Source organism: Scomber japonicus, chromosome 3 (genome assembly GCF_027409825.1).
Source record: "Scomber japonicus isolate fScoJap1 chromosome 3, fScoJap1.pri, whole genome shotgun sequence".
NCBI lineage: Eukaryota > Metazoa > Chordata > Actinopteri > Scombriformes > Scombridae > Scomber > Scomber japonicus.
In genome coordinates, this window is record NC_070580.1 from 6,920,782 (window position 1) to 6,945,551 (window position 24,770).

At 40.6% G+C, this 24,770-nt stretch overlaps 2 protein-coding genes and 9 non-coding genes across 11 annotated transcripts in view; 1 reads left to right on the forward strand and 10 right to left on the reverse strand.

Moving 5' to 3' along the window:
- The first annotated feature begins 417 nt into the window (after nucleotides 1-417).
- Nucleotides 418-13,062, forward strand: elk4 (ETS transcription factor ELK4). The gene is made up of 6 exons (XM_053316782.1): nucleotides 418-625; nucleotides 6,476-6,690; nucleotides 7,834-8,595; nucleotides 9,761-10,003; nucleotides 12,431-12,550; nucleotides 12,648-13,062. Exons 2-6 carry the CDS (start codon nucleotides 6,484-6,486, stop codon nucleotides 12,744-12,746), a joined length of 1,431 nt encoding a protein of 476 aa, XP_053172757.1. The 5' UTR covers nucleotides 418-625; nucleotides 6,476-6,483; the 3' UTR covers nucleotides 12,747-13,062.
- Nucleotides 13,063-16,688: 3,626 nt separating this feature from the next.
- Nucleotides 16,689-24,770, reverse strand: part of mfsd4aa (major facilitator superfamily domain containing 4Aa) — a 74,567-nt gene continuing 66,485 nt past the window's right edge. The window contains exons 7-10 of the mRNA XM_053316781.1: nucleotides 21,468-21,615; nucleotides 20,905-20,975; nucleotides 20,359-20,479; nucleotides 16,689-16,800 (exon numbers count right to left, since the gene is read on the reverse strand). Coding sequence (XP_053172756.1) covers nucleotides 16,748-16,800; nucleotides 20,359-20,479; nucleotides 20,905-20,975; nucleotides 21,468-21,615 — 393 coding nt within the window. The 3' untranslated portion in view covers nucleotides 16,689-16,747. The remainder of the gene's footprint in view (nucleotides 16,801-20,358; nucleotides 20,480-20,904; nucleotides 20,976-21,467; nucleotides 21,616-24,770) is intronic.
- trnaf-gaa (transfer RNA phenylalanine (anticodon GAA)) lies at nucleotides 17,384-17,456 on the reverse strand. Its single transcript has one exon. It is a non-coding gene; the product is annotated as a tRNA-Phe (tRNA).
- trnaf-gaa (transfer RNA phenylalanine (anticodon GAA)) lies at nucleotides 17,687-17,759 on the reverse strand. Its single transcript has one exon. It is a non-coding gene; the product is annotated as a tRNA-Phe (tRNA).
- Nucleotides 19,258-19,330, reverse strand: trnaf-gaa (transfer RNA phenylalanine (anticodon GAA)). Its single transcript has one exon. It is a non-coding gene; the product is annotated as a tRNA-Phe (tRNA).
- On the reverse strand, nucleotides 22,186-22,258 carry trnaf-gaa (transfer RNA phenylalanine (anticodon GAA)). Its single transcript has one exon. It is a non-coding gene; the product is annotated as a tRNA-Phe (tRNA).
- On the reverse strand, nucleotides 22,597-22,669 carry trnaf-gaa (transfer RNA phenylalanine (anticodon GAA)). The gene has a single exon. It is a non-coding gene; the product is annotated as a tRNA-Phe (tRNA).
- Nucleotides 23,082-23,154, reverse strand: trnaf-gaa (transfer RNA phenylalanine (anticodon GAA)). The gene has a single exon. It is a non-coding gene; the product is annotated as a tRNA-Phe (tRNA).
- Nucleotides 23,549-23,621, reverse strand: trnaf-gaa (transfer RNA phenylalanine (anticodon GAA)). Its single transcript has one exon. It is a non-coding gene; the product is annotated as a tRNA-Phe (tRNA).
- trnaf-gaa (transfer RNA phenylalanine (anticodon GAA)) lies at nucleotides 24,027-24,099 on the reverse strand. Its single transcript has one exon. It is a non-coding gene; the product is annotated as a tRNA-Phe (tRNA).
- trnaf-gaa (transfer RNA phenylalanine (anticodon GAA)) lies at nucleotides 24,512-24,584 on the reverse strand. The gene has a single exon. It is a non-coding gene; the product is annotated as a tRNA-Phe (tRNA).

Genomic DNA, 24,770 nt, shown 5'->3' on the forward strand with positions numbered 1-24,770 from the left:
CTCGGAAGCATCGGAATTTTGAGTGTCATATAGAAACATAGCGCGCAAACAGGTGGGAATTTCTTTACAAGAGTTTCTTTGATGCAATGCTAAAATGATAATGAAACACGGCAGCTGACGAGTGAAACGGTGATGGTAACAGATGTAATGTAACCTTTAATATCCAGTAATAAGTATATAGTATATCTAGCTATAATTTCTCAGATATGTCAATGTTTTCAGTTATATTGCCCTAATAATCTTACTGATAACCGTACTAATAATATTTAATTTAATTTAATCACCTTTGTCAAAACACATAGAAGTCGCTGTTTTACTTAATCATTTCTACAACAAAAAGTAGCAGCCACCGATATACAATCCTTAAATCGTCCGCGCAAAAGCAGTTGGTGGTGTAGTGAGGTGTACGAGGAACCTTGAAGGCAGCATTATTTCCTGTTCAAAGGATATATCGTCAGTACAAGTCAAAGGCAGTTTAATGTATTTTCAGCTCAGGTATTTGCTTGACACGCAGTTTGTAACTTCTTTCCTGAGCTATGACGCTTTAGAAAGCCATACAGCAATGTTTCTGGAATATTTCGACGCGGCTGGACGACTCGGAAATTTAGCGGGCTCTACGAGCGAGGTAATGTTAGCAGACAAGCTAACGCGAAGCTAACTCGCAGCTAACTTACAGTTAGCGAAGTAACGTTGATGCCTTCATTTGTTGTCTCTCTCTCTGTGGCTGCTCTCTCTCTATCTTTCTCTCTCACACACACAACTAACACGGTAGTGGTGCCTGAGCTCCACTCTGTTACTTTGCATGGTTGGTAAATAACTGTAAGCGTGTGTTGACGGTAACGAAAGTAACGTTATTCATCAACAAGTGGTCTTCTATGTTTCTCCGTGTGGGTGCCTGGCTCTGTGACAGGAGAAACCAGTCACTCCAGTCCGAGCGTTCATAGTATGAATAACCCATGTTATGCGACTCATTTGACCTAGCTGACGTTATCTCATTGCCATGTAGATAACATTTGCTGCTAATGTCACAAGTTACATAACGATTATTGGTAATCCCCCCCACCCCCCGACAGCGGGTTTGACACCGTCCTTTATTTGTCCCGATATCACCGGTTTTTGACGATGACAGTTTGGGACAGATTTTGTGTGTATGTGTGTGTGTGTTTACGTGTGTGTGTGTTTACGTGCGTCTCATCCAGCAGGTCATGATGAGTTAGGGCAGATTTACTCGTCCCTATAAGAAGCTTACACACACGCTGACAGCTACTGACAGTGACGTGAGAGCACAAGACAGCCTGTAAACACGAAGTGGGACAAAATAACAGAAACATCACATGAGAGGGCAAACACATACCAGTCATATTAAAATTAATGCCACATAGCAGCATGTGTCAACATAGTGACAATAACTTATTTGTGTCCTTCTTCAAGGCCTTATGAGAAAAAAGCTCAGTAGTTGGGAGGGGGGATGGGGGGGGGGGTGTTGTTAACTTTACACGAACCATGCAAGGGGAACTATCTTAAATATGAAGTGTAAGAAACAGAAGACTAGAAGAAGTGGGACCTCTAACATTTACATTTGTGTCACTACATATTCAATGAGTGCATCTCCTTTTCTACACTTGGATTGCATGTGAATGGATTATGGAGAGTGGGCTCAAAGGATGATCTAATAGACTTTTGGGGGGGAAAGTGATTATGGATGACAGAGAACAGATTTTTACATCACCAAGACAAGTGCTTTTCAGTAGCTGCAACCTCAAACACTCACAATAACTGGACCTGAACATAACACACTTCATCAGATAATCTATCATATCAACACATCCTCCATTTAAAAGAAAAAGACAACAATAATTGATAAAAATGACAGATAATGTTCACTCAAAATGTGATTTTATACTTCCTTGAAGTTGCGCAACCTTCGTCGTCATGGCAGCCGTAAACACTAGCAGGAAGTCTCTATCTCCTCATCCACCCTCCATCCTCCAAACAAGGTAAAAAAATCATCTTATCAAGTCATCTGAGTGGCGTAATTTCCTCGGGTCATAATTACGACGTCTGCTGGATGGTGTCGGTCGTTTTTACTTCTTAGTCTGAATTATAGTGCCATACTGTTGTTTTTTACATGTGAAGACAGGCTAACCACATGGCAGGTGTAGATGAAGGCGGCTGAATCGGGCGGCCCATAACAAGTCATTCTTGTAGCACAATTACCTGTAGGTAGTATGAGGACAGACAACCACAGAAGGTACTTTTTTCCCTTTATGACCCCTAAAGGCATCTGCAGCAGGCTGATAAACATCTTCAGTGGTCTGTTGAAGAGGGATGTAGTGCATGAAGAGAGATGGACTGATCATTCATGCACAAGCAAGAAGGGAGAAGGAGGCGTGGTGTAGTCTTTTGGGTGCACTCAGCTGCAATACACTGCAGGGTGCAATAATTCCTGCAGATTGTTGCCTTGATAACAGTGCCACCTCTCTGCTTAGCAGTTTCCTGGGAGAGAAAACCTGTCTGCACTACATCTGCCTTTCTTTTTTTCTTTTTTTTAGTGTTACTTACAAGCCCATGCCTGAATAATAACTCCCATTACAGAGAAGTCCAGCAGCCTTTTTTGCCTCCCTTGTAGATCAAAGCGTCAACATCCTTGAGTGAGGAGCGCAAAACAACAAGAGGTTTCGAGTTATCTCAAGAAGTGGAGATGAAACTTGAGGATTTTTTCAGGACTGAATAAAATGTGTTCTTAGCATTCAGTACTGACAACACAGGCGTGCACCCACAAACCTTCATTACAACAGGATTGGGGCTCCTTGTCGACAAGCCAGAAAGCTGCTACTTCTTTTTAAGAAGAAACAAGTAGAAGATGATGAAGAAGAAGAAAACAACAACAACAACACGTGTGCAGTAATATGGTCAACTTTGGAGAGACGCACAAATACAGACGATGTGCGACACCTCATCAGAGATTACAGTCACCCAGATGGCTCACGACTCCTGGAGGGACATTGCGCAGACTCTCAGCGGTGATGAACACATTGTAGAGGCTGTTTTGTGGGGAAAAGAAGGCTAAAAGTCGGAGTGGAGATGCATGTGGTGTGAAGCATTTTCCTGCAATTCTCCGCTTTTTGTTTGCAACACGTTTTTGAAGCATGGAGAAACAGGGAGGACTACACTTTTGAAAAGGTGGGTCAACTGCTCAGCTTTAACTTTGAAAGATAAAAAATAATTGCAAATGAATTGACTACACTTATGCCCTATATATTAATGACAACAGCAGCAATAACACTGCATCCCCATTCATCACAGGAATCAGACCAACGCAATTGAGTGCTACTGATGAGAGAAGAGAGAACATTGGTTTTACAAGACTGTTACCATCATCTTCAGTGATCCTCAACCTCCCAATGTCAGCTGATTTGATTTGTGACAGATTTTCAGCTTAAGTGTTTGCACACTTTTAGATATGCACACGTGCAAAGTGCATGCTTCTTTGGAAACTGTTTAATATTTTAAAAACTTTGTACTTTTGACACTTTCTTTTTAAAATAAAGTCTGTTTGTTAGAGTCTGTTTATTTAAGATGAGGTTTCTGTCTACAATAACTTGGGCATCATTCAGCCAAAATATTGTGGTTATAAGGAAACTATTCATTAATTGTGACTGGCTTGGACTTATGAATATTTGAAACATTGAGGTGTGTGGCTGGCTGCCTGCGGCTCCTCGTCGATGATTGGCTCGTCAATCTGTGGTATCTCCAACCCAATCACTTCCTTCTCGTGCCTCCTTCCAAAGCGCGCCGGTCATCAGATAACCAACATATTTATCAAGAGCAGAAGAACAAAAAACAAGTGACAAACAGCCACTGAACAGAAAGATGAAAGGCCAAAGCACCACATCTAAACACTAACCGAACCTTTGTGGGAAGTCGATTTCCTCCTCTTTCATCTTCCAAAACAACTACAGCCTGTCAGGACACTGAGACAGCAGGACAAGGACCCCTGAAGCTCTTCTGAAGATGAAGGATGGAGACACTTCATAGTCATGTAGTGTTTGATGTCTTGTACTCACCCTGGACTCACTTTTGGATTCAGACTCATTGTCATTCACAGCAGGAGCCCTCACATCTATCATCAGTGTGACATGTAATTAGGTGCTTAAATGATTGGCGGGAAGAGTTTAAGGTGACTTGTTTGAGACACTGTAGTAGGATGCAGCAGTTACCTGTGCTGTGATTGGCCAATACCATAGATACTAAACAAAATCTGAAGTCAACACTGGTCAGTAGAAGTAATGGATTACATTGAAGCATTGTGTGTGTGTTTTCGCTTCGTCTGTTTGATTAGACCTGTTTTTCAGATTTAAAGTTGGGTCCTACAATGCTAAGAGTCTGCCGCAGTCACAAAGCATCACATTCTCACACCAGTGAGGGAGATGTCAATCAAGCGAGTTCTGTACACCCCCCCACACACACACGGTCCTGAGAAGGGGTCTAATCAACCAAAGTGAAAACACCTGTGTGGACGCAGCACCAGCGTGTATAGCCTTTGATCTCAGCTGAGGATATGATGCTGGAAAAACATGTAAAAATAGCAAACCCCCTCAATTATATCAAAGAAGGCGCCAGATGGGTGTACGGAATGATGATGTTATACATATAGACAGATTGGATTGTGCCAAATACTTGTCAGTATAGCTGTGTGACGAAATATTTAATTCTTTTTCACAATGTATAATGTTAGCTTCAGTATTTAATCAATTTTTTAAATTTCTTGATGCAAAATGTTCAATAAAACATCAGTTGTGAGATTAAGAATGATAGTAATCATAATATTGTTCCATTTCTACCACACTGAGGACACATTTTGCTTTTCTGTTAGGGTTGATACGCTTGCAGCATGTTTTTTAAATGTTTGCCATGGCTCTCTGGTGTTTGAATCACCTTCTTCATGAATATCACACTATGAAAGGTTTTTTCTTTTTCTTTTTTTTTTTCATTTTCACGGCCACAGTGTCGTGCAGCCCTTTATTAAAAAACAGCCAGATGTGAACAATATGCTCGGCCTTGAGTGGGTGGGACTAGTCAGTAGCCACATCACAGTGCCACATTTTTACAGCTGTCCTTCAAAGAAGAATCTGGCAGTTATGATTAAGTGTGTGTTTGTTTTTTCTTGAATAATTAGCGTAATGTGAACAATGTGACTATCATGTCCAGATGTGTGACAGTATTTCATCATCATGGATGCTCTTTAGCCTCAGTCCTCAGAAAGCTGGAAGTCATGAACTGTACGGAAGTCTTTCATGTCTACTCCAGCTCATCAAGGGGCTGAGAAGGTGGAAATTGACTTGACTCCATGAACCTCACGACCTCCCAGAAAGGCAACGACATGGATAGTCAAACCACTCTTGAATTTATGAAAGAGGTTGCACAGTCACAGTGTCATTATCATCCTGGAATGTAGCAACCACATGAGGGACAGACTTAAAGACTTGAAGAAGCGTCAACATCAAAGCTACTCCAGGAGATGGGAGTGCGAGGGAAGGTCCGCCAGTAGTCAGTCAGTCAAAGACCTCTCAGTGACTGCTGCAATGGGAAGCCAGTGACTGTGGATTAAAGGGGTAAGCCCAGGATGCCAGGATTCACTGCTGAACCCTCTGGACGTGTCGTGGGCCTATCAGCGAAACACTGAGGAAGGAGGGTTCCCCACTTTACAACCAAGAGGATGCCATCACTCACTGGACCATCCCACAGAGTCCTGGTTGCAACCCTCAAGTGTGCAACTAAGGGATGATAATAGCTAGTCCTACACAATAGATCTTGGGGAGACCATGCCTTCCAGTCAGCAGCCCCAAAGCCTTAGAATAGTCTTCCTATAAGCTTGAGGTCTTTGGATACTGTGGATTTATTTAAAACGCACCTAAAAAGTCAACCATTCAGACAGGCATGTAGGTAGTTTTTGGTACTTCATGCTTTAACTTGACACCTACGTCTATTCACTTTGTATATCCAATTTGGTGTCTCTATCTCTATATCATTGTAGTCGTTATTTAGTGATTATATTTTGAATGTGAAGCACTTTGTGATTGTTACGCCCGCTCCTCCAAAATAACCCCAATATTCACAGGAATCACATCAGGTTTCATCCAGCTCCATTTTAACTTTTTAGCGACAGACTTTTGAAGATGAGTCATCAGATCAATACTTTCTCCCACTGCTCTAATTGGGCTCATTTTGTGCTCGTCAGTGTAAAAAAAAAAAGCACTGTTTTGTGTGGCGTTGTAAAGACTGACAGCTTGATTGTGTTGGAGTTGACACCCATTATTTGCTTGACTGATGGAAGCAGAGGAAGTGATTAAAATGGTTAAATAATTTAGTTTATGGAACCTCTTATTGTTACTTGGCGAGCGGCAGTTGTTTGTTTGTAGCTCGATGCATTTTCTCATCGCTGACTTCTTCCTTCCTCTTCTTCTCTCAACAGTGAGAGACATGGACAACTCTGTCACCCTGTGGCAGTTCCTTCTCCAGCTCCTTTTGGATTCCAGCAACGAGCAGCTGATCTGCTGGACCAATGAGGAAGGGGAGTTCAAGCTGCTGCAGGCCGAGGAGGTGGCCCGGCTGTGGGGAGCCCGCAAGAACAAGCCCAACATGAACTACGACAAACTCAGCAGGGCTCTCAGATACTACTACGACAAGGTAAAACACACGTTGATGCGTATAGCTGGTTAAAAATAGAGGAACCTTTGAAGCTCAGACTTTTGGTTGCAGTTGTTACTGATGACTAAAATAAGTACTGAGCCAAACCAGAACCACTTGTTGTGCTTCAAGTATGCCAAAGCATTTAAATTCCTTTCAAACATCTGATCTTTGTGGGTCTTTTTGGGCAACACGATGTCAGAAAATGGTTAAGAAAAACATGCCTCTGAATGTTAGACTGGCCACAATGTGGTTGGTGAGCTGCAGCATGTTACTGGTGGTTATAACTAACATTTAGGCAGTTAGACAATTAGAAGCATTGACTGGTTTAACTAATTTCACAGAAAATAACTATAAGAGGCAAAGCGTTAAGACTTAAAGGTGCTGTACACCAATTTTAAACCTTAATTTGTTCTTAATAGAGGGTTGTTTTTAAGTAGCCAGTTGAAGTGAAAGTGAAAGCATTTGCCAAATTTATGCTGAGCATAACAAAATGTTGCAATACATTTACAGAATACTCCTCTTTTCTTTTTGAACTACTTTTGAAGGTCTAGTATCACCATATCATCACTGCTACTGAGTAAATGAACTGGGCACAGATGCCAGATCTAAGGCCTTGAGCATCTTAATGTCTTTGCCTCAATATGACTTTGATCAGACGGTGTGGCACCCTGATATGTATGAGATAAACACATATTTTCTGAAGCTCCAGCTGGAGACTCACTGATGGAGGGCGCACCGGCAAATAACAAAACCCATGTGATTTGCTTCTCTAAACGGTTAAAGTCCTCAACTCAGTGACATGCAGCAGAGAGAGAAAGTTGCTGTCTGTCTCCCACACTGCTGCTTGTGGTTTGGCAGGAGTACAGCCTGACCCTGTGGGCGTTCTGGGCTGGGCTCCTCTGGTATGTTTGGCTGCAGTGTTAGAAGCCACTAGTTTGGTACAGACAGGAAGGACAGAGCTGTCCCACGCACAATGCTTTTCTGTGGTCTCACTTTTCTAATTTTTTTTTACTGCCGGTGCCTCTTTGGTGGAGGCGGACTACATGAGGGGAAAGTCCTGTTGCTGTTGTTTTTTAACCTATGTGATAATTACTTACTAGAGTATAAACTTGTTCTGCACTTCCTTCTTTTTGCTTACAGAACATCATAAAGAAGGTGAACGGTCAGAAGTTCGTCTACCGCTTTGTGTCCTACCCTGATATCCTTAAAGGAGATGTAGGCACCCGAACGGAGGGAGGGGATGTGGGTGCTGGAGGTGTCCCTACCCTGATGAGAAGAGGGGACAGCACCCTACAGGAGGGTGAATCTGGTGACCGCAGCAAGGTAGGGGGTAACACAGGCGCTCTGATCTCCAGCACCAAGCAGTCAAACCGTAACGACTACATCCACTCTGGCCTGTACACTTCATTTACCCTCAACTCGCTGCAAAATGGACGCCAGCTCTTCAAATCCATTAAAATAGAGAACCCGGCTGAGAAGATGGCTGAAAAGAGGGGTCTCTCCTCTGCCACTCAGAGCCAGGAGCCTCAACCGCCACAGACAGCTGCGTTGCCGTCCGTCATTAAGTTCGGAAACACCCCTCTAAAGCCGGCGCCGCCTGCTCAGGTCGCCATAGAGTCAACCATCATTTCCACTCAGCTGGAGCCTCTGCAAGCTCCACCCCCAAGAGCGGAAGACATCAGCACACACTCCAGCCTGCCGTCCCAGCACATGTACTCGTTCGAACACATCCGCCCGTCAGAATCGCACTTCAGCCTGCCGGACCTGACCTCGGCCACGCCGTCCCCGAGCTTAGTTCCCGACTCCTCCCAGGAGCTGGTGATCGACAGCGACATGGAGTCCGGATCTTCTCAGCCTGCAGACGCTCTGCCACTGGAACCCACAGATGCTCAGGCAGAGAGGGTCAGTATACATACCAGCAGTCACATCTCACACAGTGATAGCAGATTCCTAGATTTGTGCTCCTCACGCCAGAGTGATGTAACATGCTTCTGTACACCAATCAGAAAAAAGCTAACATCTTGAATCTGATGACAGTTATAGGGTTGTTTTCTTACACTTTCAGTTCATCAGAACAAAACACATATACAGTCCTGAGAACTCTTATTAATAATGATAATTTGAGCTGCAACGATTAGTCGATTGACAGAAAGAAGAATCAACAACCATTCAGATTGAGTGATCAATAATCATTTTAGTCATTTAAGAAGAATGCCAGATATTTGCTGGGTGAAGCTTTTCAGTGTCATACATGATATTAAGCTAACACTGATCACACCAAACAAGACATTTCAAGATGCCAGCTTTTACTCAAGGAAATGGTTTTTAACCCAAGGTATTTCTTTTACTATTTCATGGCATTTTATTGGGAAAAAAAAGATTAATCAGTTGATGAATTGATAATGAAGACAATCATCACAAGCAGTAATGTTAAGAAGTAAAGACGTCTATTTAATTATGTTTTTCAAAAGGTGCAATAGCTTATGTTTTGGCCACCTGAGGGTGGCAAAACACATTCAGTAAACACAGAGCAACATTATCATTCATTTGGAGTTGTGTAACTCCAACATTCACTCTTCTTTTAGTTCAGTGGTCTCCACTAACTTCTGAGGAAAATATCTGGTTCTTTAGTCAATAAAAGCTCCACTATGGTCACCACTTAAATAGTTAATGTGTCAGTCCGCTGTTTGCTGCTGAGTAGGTAATGTACGGTGGGCTTTTAGAGCTTTTTTCCTGTAAATGACTGTTGCAACAACATCAAAACAGTAAATTCTTGGGCCAGAAAACAAAATCTTTGAGCTGTAAGATTAAATGCTCCGTAGAGCCGATGGAAACAGAGTAGGCGATACTGTCTTGTTATAAAAATCCATTGTAACATCAAGAATCACTCAGATGTGCAGTGTCACTCATTCAGCAGTCATGCACGGCCACAACAGCTACCAGCATAGCATGGAATTATTGGAGGTAAATGTATCACTCTTTTAACTTTTTACACTACTTAAAGCACACACACACACACTGATTATGAAACACGTGTAGAAATCGTTGTCCGTCTCTCGTCCTCCAGTTGGAAAGTGGTAGCGGTTTGTCCGGAGACGAGACCATCATGGTGGACGCCGATACCAGTTCGTCGTCGGTGAGCAGCAGCAGCACCACAGTCTGCACTCAGAGCTCAGGAAAGGCACGCAAGCCACCCAAAATCCTGCAGATCAGCCCGCCAACGCTGCTGGTCACTACCTCTGACTTCTCCCCCATGAGTCTGTGCAGCCCCTCTCTACCCACCGCCTCTCTCACACCAGCAATGCTACAGGTGAGAACGTTGCAAACAGTGAAATATCAGCTGGGTGTGTATAAATGAACTTAGGAAACGTCACTGTGCTTTCAACAAGAACGAACTTGTGTCATGTAAGGTAAGTTTATTTTTATCGCACTTGTCAAACTCAAAGGTATTCAAAGTCCTCTGCAGCAGATTGAAAGTGATGATAGGATAAGATAACATTGTGTTTCAACTGCCGGGTGTGGTTATGTTATTAAATTAATATCATATTGAAATCCATTCACCTATGAAAAGTAGTAATGTTCGTGTATCCTTGAAGCTTTGTATTGAAATAAAATCTTCAAAGTCAAGCTAACCTTTTTATACAAGTGACCCAGTTGACGCCTGTGAGAAGAAAACACCATAATGTTAAAAAGAAAAGAAAGAAAAAGTGACATAACAATTTGATACAAACCAGAATGATGATACAAAATGTATTTATGACTTTCTGGCTGATTTTAAAGAACAATTACAATCAGCAGAATGGTGATAAAATAAATGAAAATAAGGTTTCTGTACTTGGTTTGCTTGACATTACTAAGTCACAGACTGTCACATCAACATGCTTTTTAAATCCCTGGCATACTGAAAATCTCCTCTGTCCATTCATGTGGATATTTCTGCACATAAAAACAAAACATTTCAGTTTAGATCATTAGTTTTATTCCAACAAAAAAGTCTCATAGAGCACGTCTGAATAACCTAAATTGCCCTGAAAAATAAATAAATATATGTAACACCTGAGTAACATACAGTGCCTCTGCCATAAGCCTTTAAATGAAAGAATGTGTTAATCTCCATGTGTTTATACATTATTACATTAAATCAAATAATCTGTGCAAGTAATTAAGTCAAGTGTTGTTTTGAAAAGCAGTTAGACTACTGAACAAGTTTCATGAGCATTCAGTGATCCTGGCCAGCAGGGGGCAGCAGTGCAGCAGCGATATTGTGGGCTTGTTTTTATGCCGTGAAATTGTTCCCTCTTATGCTGTTTACATACCACATGACTGTGTGTGCTGCTGTGTAGAATCTATTCCTCTATTAGATCTGCACTGTTTTTCTTCTCTCTAGTTTGTTTCTCCTCTGTCAGTTTTTGACTTTACAGCATTGTCTCTTATATTCTTCTTCTGCACATACAGATGAACAGCCAGTAAACTTCTCTCATTCAGTGTCTTCAAATTTAAAAAAATGGGTGAAAGTGTCATTTCTAACTCTAACCCTCAGAGTTTCTAGTCTTATTTGTTTTTTTGAATTAGATAGTAAAGCTTCCACCCAAAATAACAGACCTAGTGCTGTTACTATACTATACTCTACTGTACTCTAATATACTATATTATACTGTACTGTATTGTACTATACTATACTATACTATACTATACTATGCTATTACTATACTATACTATACTATACTATACTATACTTTACTATACTCATATATACTACATTGTGCTATACTCTACTCTATGCTGCATTATATTATAATATACTCTACTATACTATACTCTACCCTACCATATATATTCAGCCGAATAACATTCAGTCACTTTTAGACAATTGATGAGTCCATTATACTAAAGTAAAAATTACAAGTTCTCAAATGTAATGAAAGCATTTTCTTTCAGCAGCATCTGAAATCAAGTGTCTGCACCAAATACATAACATAATGCTACCATGTTATATTTTATCAGCTATATTTACCAACTGCTATTAACTGTGCCAGTTACTAAAACTCATTAGTCACCTCATATGTCATAAAACACCATTAAAGAAATGAAGAGTTATTTGAGTCCAATACTACGCTCATGTCTGTATGCTAAATAAGAAGCTGTAGCCAGCACACAGTCCAGCACAGTTCAACATAAAGACTGGAAGCAGGAGAAACAGTTCTGTCCAAAGGTTAAAAACATTTACATAGCAGTATCTGTAAAGCTCACTAATTAACCACAGGACAGAGCCAGACTGGCTTTCTCCTCTGCTTCTAACCTTTATGCTGAGCTCATAGTCTGCTGGCTCAGGCTTTACATTTAACATACTGAATCTGAACATTGGGAAGCAAAATAAGCATTTATCAAAGTGTCAAATTATTCCTTTTTAATTATAGCTCTTCCAAGCTGTGGAAGTGATAACATTCTCCACTGAATGCAAATCAGCTCCAGCTTGCATTAGAAAGAGATGATCTAAGGTAAAGTGATTAATGAATGGTACAATGAGGATTAATATTTATTTTTGAGGCAGACATTAGTTATGACATTTGATTAATATGATATATTGATAATACCTTATTCCTATTCTGCAGTTTCTTAGATAAAAATGCAATGCCAAATCTAACACATCAGCTGATAATATCATTCATGTCAGTTTATAGTTTGAGCTTTTTAAGGAGTTGACACTAACACTGTCCTCGCATCATTTCCTCCTCAGACTCCTACTCTCTTGCTGACTCCCAGTCCCCTCCTGTCCAACATCCACTTCTGGAGCACGCTCAGTCCCGTGGCTCCGCTCAGCCCTGCCACACGACGCCAGGGAGCCCACCTGTTCCAAGTCAGTACACCAAGACTTTATACATCCTTAAATCTAGCAACATCTCTATTTGTTGTTGTTTCTTTTAACACACTTTTTGCTGTCTACTCTGTTCTAGTTCCCGTCAGTCCTCACCCCACAGTTCCAGATCCCCATGCACAGCATGGATGGGACCAACACGCCTGGCCCCATTTCCCCAGACCCTCAGAAGACATAGGGTCAACCCCCTCCCCCCTTCCCCCTCCACTATTTCGCTGCATTAGATCCCAGACAGTCAGACATTGCCCCCTCCTCCCCCACATCCAGGACTATGATGTGGGAGCTGAGTCATTGCCATTCCTCATCACTCTGGTGCTTTAACATCCTCTGCCACACACATAAAGTCACACTACAGTCAAGATGTGTGGAGGGATGTGGAGAGATGCTGGCAGTCCAGGTTCGATGGAGGCTTGTTTCATAGCACTTACACCCTGAGGATGCTATTCTGTACACACGCACACACAACACAGACACACACACACACACACACACACACACACACACACACACACACTGATGCCATCAGCCCTTTCACACTTATGGATTCATTTCGTCTGGCGTTCTCGGATCCTCGGTCACAGCGACAATGACCGGAGGAATTTCCATGGCAACCACTGGTGCATGACGATTGGACTCTCAGCAGCCAAATCTGCTTCATATTTGGACACAGATCAGTGGGACTGCAGATATCTGAATCTTTCCTTTTATAGAATTTCCTCCCAATCTTGTGCATCAGTGTTTATTGCCAAAAAGACACATCAGCTCCTGTTTTTTCTCCTCAGCTGACGGTTATTGTTGTGCTCTCTTCTTAACTTCACCTTTTCCTCTTGTTGAAAGGGTAGTGCTTTAACCTGTTAACCTGCATGTTTACCTGCAAGTCTCTCTATCTTTTTACCCAGCTCTGAACCTCGCCTCGTCTGCCTGAGTGTGCACTGTTTGCTGCTCTGAAGAAAAAAAAGGTCGGCTAACCGTAGCCACGTCCAATAGCTTGTCTTATTGTGACACGCGGCCGCAATCGGAGCCGAACCTCAAATCATGCCTCTGTATAATAGTTTTAATGTAAATAGAGTAGGACGGCCCTGAAAGCCATCATGCTCTGGTCCGTGTGCAGCCAATCAGCTTTTCAGATGTGAATGAAAGAAAGTGAAGCCATAAACCCTTTCTGCGCATCGACTCTGCAAGCAACCTCGCAAAAAGTGTGGATTTCCAGCTGCTTTGATGTTGCCTTTTATAACTCTACATTGTTGAAGGCAGCCAGACACATTTATGTGTTTCAATTCAAAATCATAGAGAAATGGTTCGGTTTCAGGGGCTGTAACCAACTTGAAGGAGAAGTTTGACATCATGGGAAATATGCTTATTTGCTGTATTCCTAAGAATTAGATGAGAAGATGGCTTGTACATGTGTAGTTGGAGCCAGCAGACAATTAGCTTAGCATAAAGACTACAAACAGCTTTCCTGTCTCTGTCCAGCACTTCTAAAGCTCACTAATTAACTGTTACATCTTGTTTGTTTTAATCTGTACAAAAAGGGAAGTGTACTAACATGGTTTTACATGGGGGTTATTTCTCGGCTGGCAGCAGTGACTTCCTGTCTCTGCAGGTTGCCTGGCAACTGCTGCTGGCCAAGAGCACATAACCTCCTTGTAAAACCAGCATTTATCTCTTTTACACTTAACAAGATGTAACATATTAATGAATAAGCTTCAGATGTGCTGGCAGGTGGATGTTGTTACTTTTGGACAGAGCCAGGTTAGCGGTTTCCTTTGTTTCAAAAAATGCTGAGCTAAGCTAATCTACTGCTGGCTGTAGCTTCATATTTGCCTGAAGATCTATTCCTAAATGATAAACTACTCCTTTAAGTTCAGTTTGAACTACATACAGACAGTAGTTCACCTTGAAGCAAAACTACAGCAGATCAATAATCCTCATTGAGCATCCACAGTGCTGCTCAGCGTTCTTTGTCGCTTAATGAATGCTCCAATGACTTGTTGCTTGCACCGTCTCTGCAGTTAGTTAAACACAGACTCAACCTCCAAATCTTAACAGCTAGACTCGTTGTTTGCAGTCTCGCTTGTACCTTTGCCTAGCCTTAGCCATCGGAAATACATCAACCTTTAAATCCCCAGGGAGCATTGGAGCACCTTCGTTGCCATAAATCCCTCGCAGACGATCAGCCATGAAAGGTGTACGCCTGCTTTGTAAATGACTTTGAAGCCATAAGTCTGAGGTAACAGACACGAGTGGTAGATCCCAATGTTTCTGCTCTTATTAAACGTGGAAATCGTACATCGCAACTTGTTTACACGATACTTGGGACGGAACCCGACAAGAGTGTTTGTTTACCCAAGTGTCAATTTCTAACCCAGGGATTGATAACCAGCGAATTGTTAGAGGGGAACTCATTTTTACTCCACTGACAGACATTTACCCCCAAAACCCCCAACACCCCTCCACCCTGAGCCTACAGCCCATCACATGTTGATATACGGTGCCTTACCACAGCCGAGCCCAAGTTTAACTCCAAAAGTGGACGAATTGTATCATTGATGAAATGATATAGATTTTTTTCCTGCCATATCTTTGACCAAACCAGAGCGTAAAACTTTCAGAGGGAGTACACTGCAGCCGCCGGTTTGCAGTACCTGAAAATGTGCTGCACTTGTCTTTTGGGATGCATCATTGTACATAGACAGCAATTTGGTTAATATGCACAGCATGTAAATTTAATCAGGCCATGTTTTACAGTTCTCTTTCCAGCCTGCTTCTAAATGTTTGTGTTAAGAAATCTACTCAGAATTATATAAATATATAGATATACTGTATAAAACTTGCTTAACTTTTTTTCCCATGTGTGTAATCTCCTTTTTATTTTCCTGTAACACCAATAGAATTTTAAGATTAATTTCTATTTTTGTAATGGCCAGATATTTAGGCGCCTGCTATGTTGACTTCCCTTATTTGTTATCCGCGCATGTCGATTTCATCTTCTGCTTTTTTTTTTGGGAGGGTGTCAGCTACTTATTTGGGAATCAAAGCCTTATGGGAGGAGAGATCGAAATCTATGTTTTATATGTCAAGTGTTTTTTGATATAGTGTTGATATTGTAAAATGCAGATGTTGTGATGGAACGTTTGCACTTCAAAAAAAGTTTTTTGGGGTTCCTGTCGTATTGGATTCTGTTTGCTTTTCTATGACTCAGATTTCCTCTCTGATGACATGTTGTTGACGTTTGCTTACTAAGAAATGTATATTTTCCCAAAGGGAGGATAAAATTATGCACTTCGTATTTTATACGGCAAAACAGAGTTCAGTCTAATCTTTTACAGTATATATATCAAATGATTTACATTGACTTGTAATTAGGCACTACCACACAATATTTATTTATTTGAATTCATAGTAGAGCCCAATAGAATTGGTAGCTTACATGGCATTTTTGCATTAACTTTGATAAAAACTGTAAAATAGCTGGATATAGTAACCCCAAAGCCCTTAAAGCCCATGTACATGTACAAGTTTATTCCTGTTAGTTTTGCGTATTTCTTCATTTCTATCTTCTCTTTTCTCCTTGAACTTACCTTGAAATGTAAAACAATCTCCTTGTTAAAAGAAAAGACTCACAGTTCTTGCTTTGTTCTGTCCAGTTCTCTATTTGTTTGAGGCTTTTACAAATGTTTACAAGCTACTTGTCTTAAGTGGCGTTATCTATGTGTGAGAGGATGATGTAGAGGAGGTGTTCCTAACCGGAGAGTTAGGTGAGACCAATAATAAATGATCTCTAACTGACCACGTCTCTGTACTCTGTCATTACAGCTCGAGATTGATCCGTCCCACCACCAAGACACAGTAGCATTCAACACAGGAGTCATGTTTAACAGTAGCAACTTAATACGCTACAGATGTTTTAACTCAAACCTCCACAGTCCTTCAACATTCATACTGAAAAGGTAACATCATTAAAAGTCCTTTAAATTAAGTTATTGCAACTGATGTTTGTGTCAACAATTAAATTCAGTTTTTTCCATTCATTAAGCAGCTTATTGATCATAAGGCTTGAAGTTCCACAAATACTCGATTAGAGGTCAGGATGAAGGGGGGGGGGCAGTTTTCCCTGAGATTTCTTTGCAGGGACAGTCGGATCATTTGCGTCCCCGGGTTTCTTCACAGATCCTCAGATCATGAGCCTCCTGGGTTTGGCTTCTCTTTCATGTCTGTGTTTTTAGTGGAATCTGAAAGGTAAATAGTGTCAGTGTTAAAGCAAATAGACAAAGCTGACATTCAAGCTGTAACATTTGCACAAAAACAACATCCTGTCAACATTTTATCTGTGTTGGTGTAGTACAGTTTATATTCTAATGCAGGGATATGAATAGAGGTACACCTGCCAGAAAATGAAGCAGGTCCTAAAGTAGAGGCACTTGAGATGTGAGATAAGATATTCCTTTATCAGTCCCACGATGGGGAAATTTAAAATGTGCCAGATACCTTTTGGAATAATAGAAACACTCCTTTTTAGTTATTTTCTAACTAATGTCCATGTCAAATAAAGCTATTGTCATAATTATGCATAATTACCATAATTCCCCGGTTAAACACAGCAGTAGCCTCTATCACACACACACACTGGTTTTGTTAGACGTCATGTGTCTCAACATAAAAGAATAGTTACACTGTTTATATAATATTTTGCTGAGTTAGATGTGACGATGAGTGTGTTGTGGTTATACAGAATATGCAGACTCTGCTAAGAAGCAACCCAGTGACCAATGTGCCCAAAAAGTCCAACCTGCGTCCAAAAGCCTGCCAGGTTCCTGCCGAAACCCGGGATCGAATCAGGGACCTTTAGATCTTCAGTCTAACGCTCTCCCAACTGAGCTATTTCAGCATGCAAATAGATGAGTATGGTGGCAAAAAAATGGAAAATATATCAAGCCCTTAAAAATGTCAATTCAAACACAGTAAATTTTCAGAAGACAGATTTCTAGGAACCAAGTAGAACCATCTAACCTTCTCAATGTTAGCTAATGGTATGTTAGTGAAGTAGGAACCACTGTTAGTTCTGGGCCACTCATTGTCACAGCAATAACATTGCTGTCAAAAGTCCAACCCAGGTGCTGCCGAAACCCGGGATCGAACCAGGGACCTTTAGATCTTCAGTCTAACGCTCTCCCAACTGAGCTATTTCGGCATGCATACAGTAGAAGTATGGTGGCCAAAAAATGGAAAATATGTCAAACCCTTTAAAATGTCAATTCAAACACAGTAAATTTTCTAAAAATACATTTCTAGGAACCAAGAAGAACAATCTGTCCTTATTGTTAGCTGATAGAATGTTAGTGAAGTAGGAACTATGGTTTGTACTGGATCACTCATTGTCATAGCAATACACGCCAGAAAGGTTCCTGCCAGTGACCTTTAGATCTTCAGTCTCCCAACTGTGCTATTTTGGCATAAAGACATAAGACATGGTGGCTGAAAGATGAAAAACACAGCAAGATCTAAAAAACATGTATCTTGAACACCATGAATTTAAAAAGAATTGATTTCTAGGAAGAACCATCAATCCTTTTCAGGGAGCAGATTGGATGTTAGTAAAGTAGGAACTAATGCTTTTAATGTATTTGTCTGGACCACTAAGCTAAATGAGAGTAAATGATTCAGATGGACAGACAAATCTAAATCAACTTTGGTATCAATGGACCACATACACACATAAATCTGTGCTTAAACCATGCACGTGTGATTCATTAAGATTAGTCTTTACTCTGCGAACAAATTTAGAACACACACATGAATCATCAACATCTCACTGTCTTAAAAAAGATATAGTCAATATTTAATCAATGTAAAACCAGTTATTTAAAAGTAGGATACACACACACACACACACACACACACACATATATATATATATATATATATATATTTATTAGGCCTAAATATACAACAGTGAAATTGCAAATACACAATTAATTGACTAATTAAAATGAAAGAAACATTATGCTCAATGTGAGAAAAGTGAGCTAAATATTCTAAATTTGTCAGCTATAAAACCGAAATTTTACAATCAGCACACCATATCATAAATCATCATCATACATTTAATTTAATTATTAATATATTAAAAATGCCCTGTCCCCACTTAGATAATAATGTTTAACCAGCAGCTGGCTCAGTGACAGCTCAGTAGACACAGAGTGGCGCTATACTGAAACACTAAGCACAGAGAGATTCATACAGGCCTACATCATCTCCAGACATTTACCACATTACTACACATTTAGCTTTTTGTTACGGGCGTACTGATTGGTAGTGATGCAACAGGAACGAAGGTTATATGCGATTCACAATCCGGCTCCGAACGGTTGCGCCAATGTTTACCAGCCAAATCTACCTCTTCTGACTGTTGCTCGATTTTTCACTGGCAGGAAAGTATCTACTGTTTTACCATCACGGTCCTCTTTGCGATGAGTGAAAGCTCTCTCTACTGCTGCTCCGCTACAACACACCTACCTTACATAGAAAAACGGGCATAGTAGTATAGGCTGCTACTAATTACCGATAGCGGATACACGTGTGTGTAACGATCATTTTTCTGTGCGTAATATAACATTTGTACGCACGTGTTAGTAATTGAACCGTAATATCTGAATGTGCAACGTGCTTCCAAAAGCCAGCCCGGTCGTTGCCGAAACCCGGGATCGAACCAGGGACCTTTAGATCTTCAGTCTAACGCTCTCCCAACTGAGCTATTTCGGCTTGTGAAGCCTACTCAATGGTGGTCGAAAGATGACAAGCATAGTAAGCTCTCAAAAAATATTCCTCTCGAACACAATAATACATTTAAAAAATAATATTTAAAAAAAATGTAATTAATTAATCAATTAAAAAGAGAAGAAAAAAGGTTTCTGGGGTATAAGACGAATTATCAATCTTTCTCATTTATTGGAACAAGGAAGAACAATATATCTTTACCCAAAGACACAAATCCCAATCAATTTCAATATCAAATAAGAACAAGAGCAGTTATTACTGTAGCAATGTACATCAAAACGCCTGTAAGACTGCTGCTGAAACCCAAGCTCAAACCAACGACCTTCAGATCTAAAGTCTAGCGCTCTCCCAACTGAGCATAGATATTATTGTATCAGAAAAATGCATTTTAGATCAATTTGAATAGAAAACAATATTTCACCACAGAGGAAGCAAAATTAGGACAGCTTGATATTGTGAATAGTTTTATTTTACACATTAAATACTGGCCTACAAAGGCAGAGAACAGCAGCTACAGAAGTTGTTGGGACAGCAGGGGTTTTGTGGTACAGATAGATTTGTTTTAAGGCCTTCTCTTAATGCTGTTTAACGTTGATAGGACACAAAAATATCATCACAACAGACCTGTCATAGGACAAAATCCGCAGGCTACACTCATATTTTAACACAGGTTCCTATGCCTGTTTTAGAAGTTAAATTAATTTTCACTGCATCATTCCATAAATTGACATGTTTTGCTTGTTTTAACTGTCAACATCTCCTCCAACTCAGTCTCCACTTGCTTTGGTTTACAGCTCTGTTTGTATGCACCCTGTGCTCTTTATTTATCAGTCAAATCAAGCCAAATAAATTGTCTGGTCTTCTGTTGCTATGTGACATTAGTGTTCCTGACTGAAATGAAGTCATATTCCTTAAGGTTTATCTTTCAGATTAATTTTTATTCGTTATGGGCTTCATAGTGTTCTGGAATTTCACGCATTCTCTCTATACATGTCTACAGGACATGTGTTTACCTGTGTCGCCGTTTCTGTGGATGTGCTGGACATAGAGGAGCAGCAGGAACAGGCAGAAGCCGATGAAGGATGCTATTGTGCAACACAACAGGAAGGCATAGCTGCCCTGACTGTGGATGACCTACAGGAAAAAGGTACACACACACAATTCATAATGTCAGTATTTGTGCTTCGTTCATTAACTACAACACTAATCTCTGTGGGCAATAATGTCATGCTGCTGGTAGGTTCCCAACACTCTGAAATGCTTTTAACTGAGGTCAAAGTAAAGGTCCACAGCAGGGTTTCCAAACATTCCTTTTTTTTTTTTTTAATCTGCATTCCAAACACAAATGCCTGTTCCACCATAATGAGGCAGCCAGTTATACAGTAAAAATAAAGCAAACAGAATATTCTAAAAGTGACAAGCAATATACAGAAATATCCTTGGTTAATCAGGTGAGAACACTGAACATTGAGTCTAGAAGCATGTTGAATTAAGTCAAAATTGTAAATTAAATTTACACATGCACACACGCATAAACACACTTCTGAAAAATGTCTTACCGATCCAACAATCAGCTGCAGTATCATCTCTCCTGTGCTGGCACTGGTCACCAGGACAGTAGTGGCACAGCCTGTAATGGACAAGAGACAGACTAAAATATCTGCAGTTATGAAGGACTAAACTTACCTATTCATCAATTAGTCTATCGGCAAATAAATAAATGATGAAATACATTAAAGAATATATAATTATCAATGACAATAAATGGAATAATTGTTATGATTATCATAAATTAGGGTCCAAAAGTCACAATAATAAATTGCAGCGAAAAATCAGAAGAAGTTCATTAGAAGTTGAAAGCTTCAACACCTTAATTAAAAATGTCCACCAAGTTTGGTGATACTGGGACAAACTGTCACTGAAAATCTATCAATGTGCATATGGGCATGGCTTATATGGGGTCACATTTCTTGTGCAACACGTGTACGTAACTTCTAATCAACGGCAAAAATCTCATTCTCATATTTGCTACCTCAGAGGAATTTGCGAAAAACACATATTTTTTGCTAAATCAATGCGTTTTAGTCTTCCGTATCCAGTATGTGTGTCGGCATGTGTTTACCTTTGTAGTTCAATAAGTCCTCTATAAAAGCCAGCAATGAGGGGAACACACTACTAATGCACAGTCCCAACACACAAGTACCAATGAAGAGGAACACACAGCTGGTGTAGAAGATCAACAGCATGCACTGCACAAGTATGACCCCCACCTGAGAGAGACAGACATAGAGCAGCATGTAAGAGAAGGTCTATGAATGAGCAAAAGTCTGTATTCTGCTGCTAAACATCCAACAGAACAATTTTACTTGATACATATTTTGTCATGATCAAAACTACAAAATGAGTCAAACATCTTTTCATCCATTCCTTAAAATTACAATGCGCTGTGACACTGGTGACACACATCAGAATGTTAGTTTCATCACAGCTTTCAATCCATCTGGCCCAAACAAAAGAAGGCATCATAGATCTCAAAGCACACTTGTAACTTATGTTTCTAATCCCTGTCAGTGTTTATTTTGTCCACTAAGTCAATGAGACATTTAGACATTCACTTCAAGCTTCTCCTTATGAAGAAATTTCAGGATATAGCCAGCTAAAGATGGGGGTCAAAAAGGTGCAAGGTGGTTCCGATGAATCCCGTCATGTCACTGTTATGCCTGTGTTGCAGTGTGGCAGGAAACCCTAAAAAGAAAAGTCTGAATCAACTTTGATATAAATATCTGAGACAAGAACACTCATTATGGTTGCAATGTGCGTCCAAAAGCCTGCCAGGTTCCTGCCAAAACCCAGGATTAAACTAGGGACCTTTAGATCTTCAGTCTAACGCTCTCCCAACTGAGCTATTTCGGAACAAAAATTTGTCAATCTTGAAAAATGGATTCCTCAGAACAAAGAAGAACCATCTGTCTTTCTCATTGTTACCTGACTGAATGTCAGTAAAGTAGGAACTAATGTTTGTTCTGGACCACTAAGCAAAATGATGGAACATCAAAATAGAGTGAAATGATTGAGAAGGAAGACATGATGTCATGTCATCATCTGAAGAAGGGCAACGATACATCAACAGGAACATGTCACAGCCATGCATGTGTGGCAGGAAAACCCACACAGACTAATCCCAATATCAGTGTCTGAGACAAGAACACTTATTATGGTAGCAATTTACATCCAAAAGCCTGCCAGGTTTTTGCCGAAACCCGGGATCGAACCAGGGACCTTTAGATCTTCAGTCTAACGCTCTCCCAACTGAGCTATTTCGGCACAAAAGTTTGTATTGTGGGCTGGCCGAAAGGTGAAAATTACGCAACACTGTCAAAAATTAATCTTGACCACTGTCAATCTTGAAAAATGGATTCCTCAGAACAACGATGAACCATCTGTCTTTCTCATTGTTACCTGACTGAATGTCAGTAAAGTAGGACCTAATGTTTGTTCTGGACCACTAAGCAAAATGATGGAACATCAAAATAGAGTGAAATGATTGAGAAGGAAGACATGATGTCATGTCATCATCTGAAGAAGGGCAACGATACATCAACGATCCAACAACAGGAACATGTCACAGCCATGCATGTGTAGCAGGAAAACCCACACAGACTAATCCTACTATCAGTGTCTGAGACAAGAACCCTTATTATGGTAGCAATGTGCATCCAAAAGCCTGCCAGGTTCTTGCCGAAACCCGGGATCGAACCAGGGACCTTTAGATCTTCAGTCTAACGCTCTCCCAACTGAGCTATTTCGGCACAAAAGTTTGTATTGTGGACTGGCCGAAAGGTGAAAATTACGGAACACTGTCAAAAATGAATTTTGACCACTGTCAATCTTGAAAAATGGATTCCTCAGAACAAAGAAGAACCATCTGTCTTTCTCATTGTTACCTGACTGAATGTCAGTAAAGTAGGAACTAATGTTTGTTCTGGACCACTAAGCAAAATGATGGAACATCAAAATAGAGTGAAATGATGTCATGTCATCATCTGAAGAAGGGTAACGATCCATCAACGATCCAACAACAGGAACATGTCACAGCCATGCATGTGTGGCAGGAAAACCCACACAGACTAATCCTAATATCAGTGTCTGAGACAAGAACACTTATTATGGTAGCAATGTGCGTCCAAAAGCCTGCCAGGTTCCTGCCGAAACCCGGGATCGAACCAGGGACCTTTAGATCTTCAGTCTAACGCTCTCCCAACTGAGCTATTTCGGCACGAAAGTTTATATTGTGGACTGGCCGAAAGGTGAAAATTACGGAACACTGTCAAAAATGAATCTTGACCACTGTCAATCTTGAAAAATGGATTCCTCAGAACAAAGAAGAACCATCTGTCTTTCTCATTGTTACCTGACTGAATGTCAGTAAAGTAGGAACTAATGTTTGTTCTGGACCACTAAGCAAAATGATGGAACATCAAAATAGAGTGAAATGATGTCATGTCATCATCTGAAGAAGGGTAACGATCCATCAACGATCCATCAACGATCCAACAACAGGAACATGTCACAGCCATGCATGTGTGGCAGGAAAACCCACACAGACTAATCCTAATATCAGTGTCTGAGACAAGAACACTTATTATGGTAGCAATGTGCGTCCAAAAGCCTGCCAGGTTCCTGCCGAAATCCAGGATCGAACCAGGGACCTTTAGATCTTCAGTCTAACGCTCTCCCAACTGAGCTATTTCGGCACGAAAGTTTATATTGTGGGCTGGCCGAAAGGTGAAAATTACGGAACACTGTCAAAAATGAATCTTGACCACTGTCAATCTTGAAAAATGGATTCCTCAGAACAAAGAAGAACCATCTGTCTTTCTCATTGTTACCTGACTGAATGTCAGTAAAGTAGGAACTAATGTTTGTTCTGGACCACTAAGCAAAATGATGGAACATCAAAATAGAGTGAAATGATTGAGAAGGAAGACATGATGTCATGTCATCATCTGAAGAAGGGCAACGATACATCAACGATCCAACAACAGGAACATGTCACAGCCATGCATGTGTGGCAGGAAAACCCACACAGACTAATCCTAATATCAGTGTCTGAGACAAGAACCCTTATTATGGTAGCAATGTGCATCCAAAAGCCTGCCAGGTTCTTGCCGAAACCCGGGATCGAACCAGGGACCTTTAGATCTTCAGTCTAACGCTCTCCCAACTGAGCTATTTCGGCACAAAAGTTTGTATTGTGGGCTGGCCGAAAGGTGAAAATTACGCAACACTGTCAAAAATGAATCTTGACCACTGTCAATCTTGAAAAATGGATTCCTCAGAACAAAGAAGAACCATCTGTCTTTCTCATTGTTACCTGACTGAATGTCAGTAAAGTAGGAACTAATGTTTGTTCTGGACCACTAAG

What these genes read in the sequence shown, in the direction of transcription:
- elk4 (XM_053316782.1), top strand. Translation starts at nt 6,484, where the DNA reads ATGGACAACTCTGTCACCCTGTGGCAGTTCCTTCTCCAGCTCCTTTTG. An exon ending in TCAGATACTACTACGACAAG is followed by an intron (nt 6,691 to 7,833) that starts GTAAAACACACG and finishes TTTTGCTTACAG; the next exon opens with AACATCATAAAGAAGGTGAA. An exon ending in TCACACCAGCAATGCTACAG is followed by an intron (nt 10,004 to 12,430) that starts GTGAGAACGTTG and finishes TTTCCTCCTCAG; the next exon opens with ACTCCTACTCTCTTGCTGAC.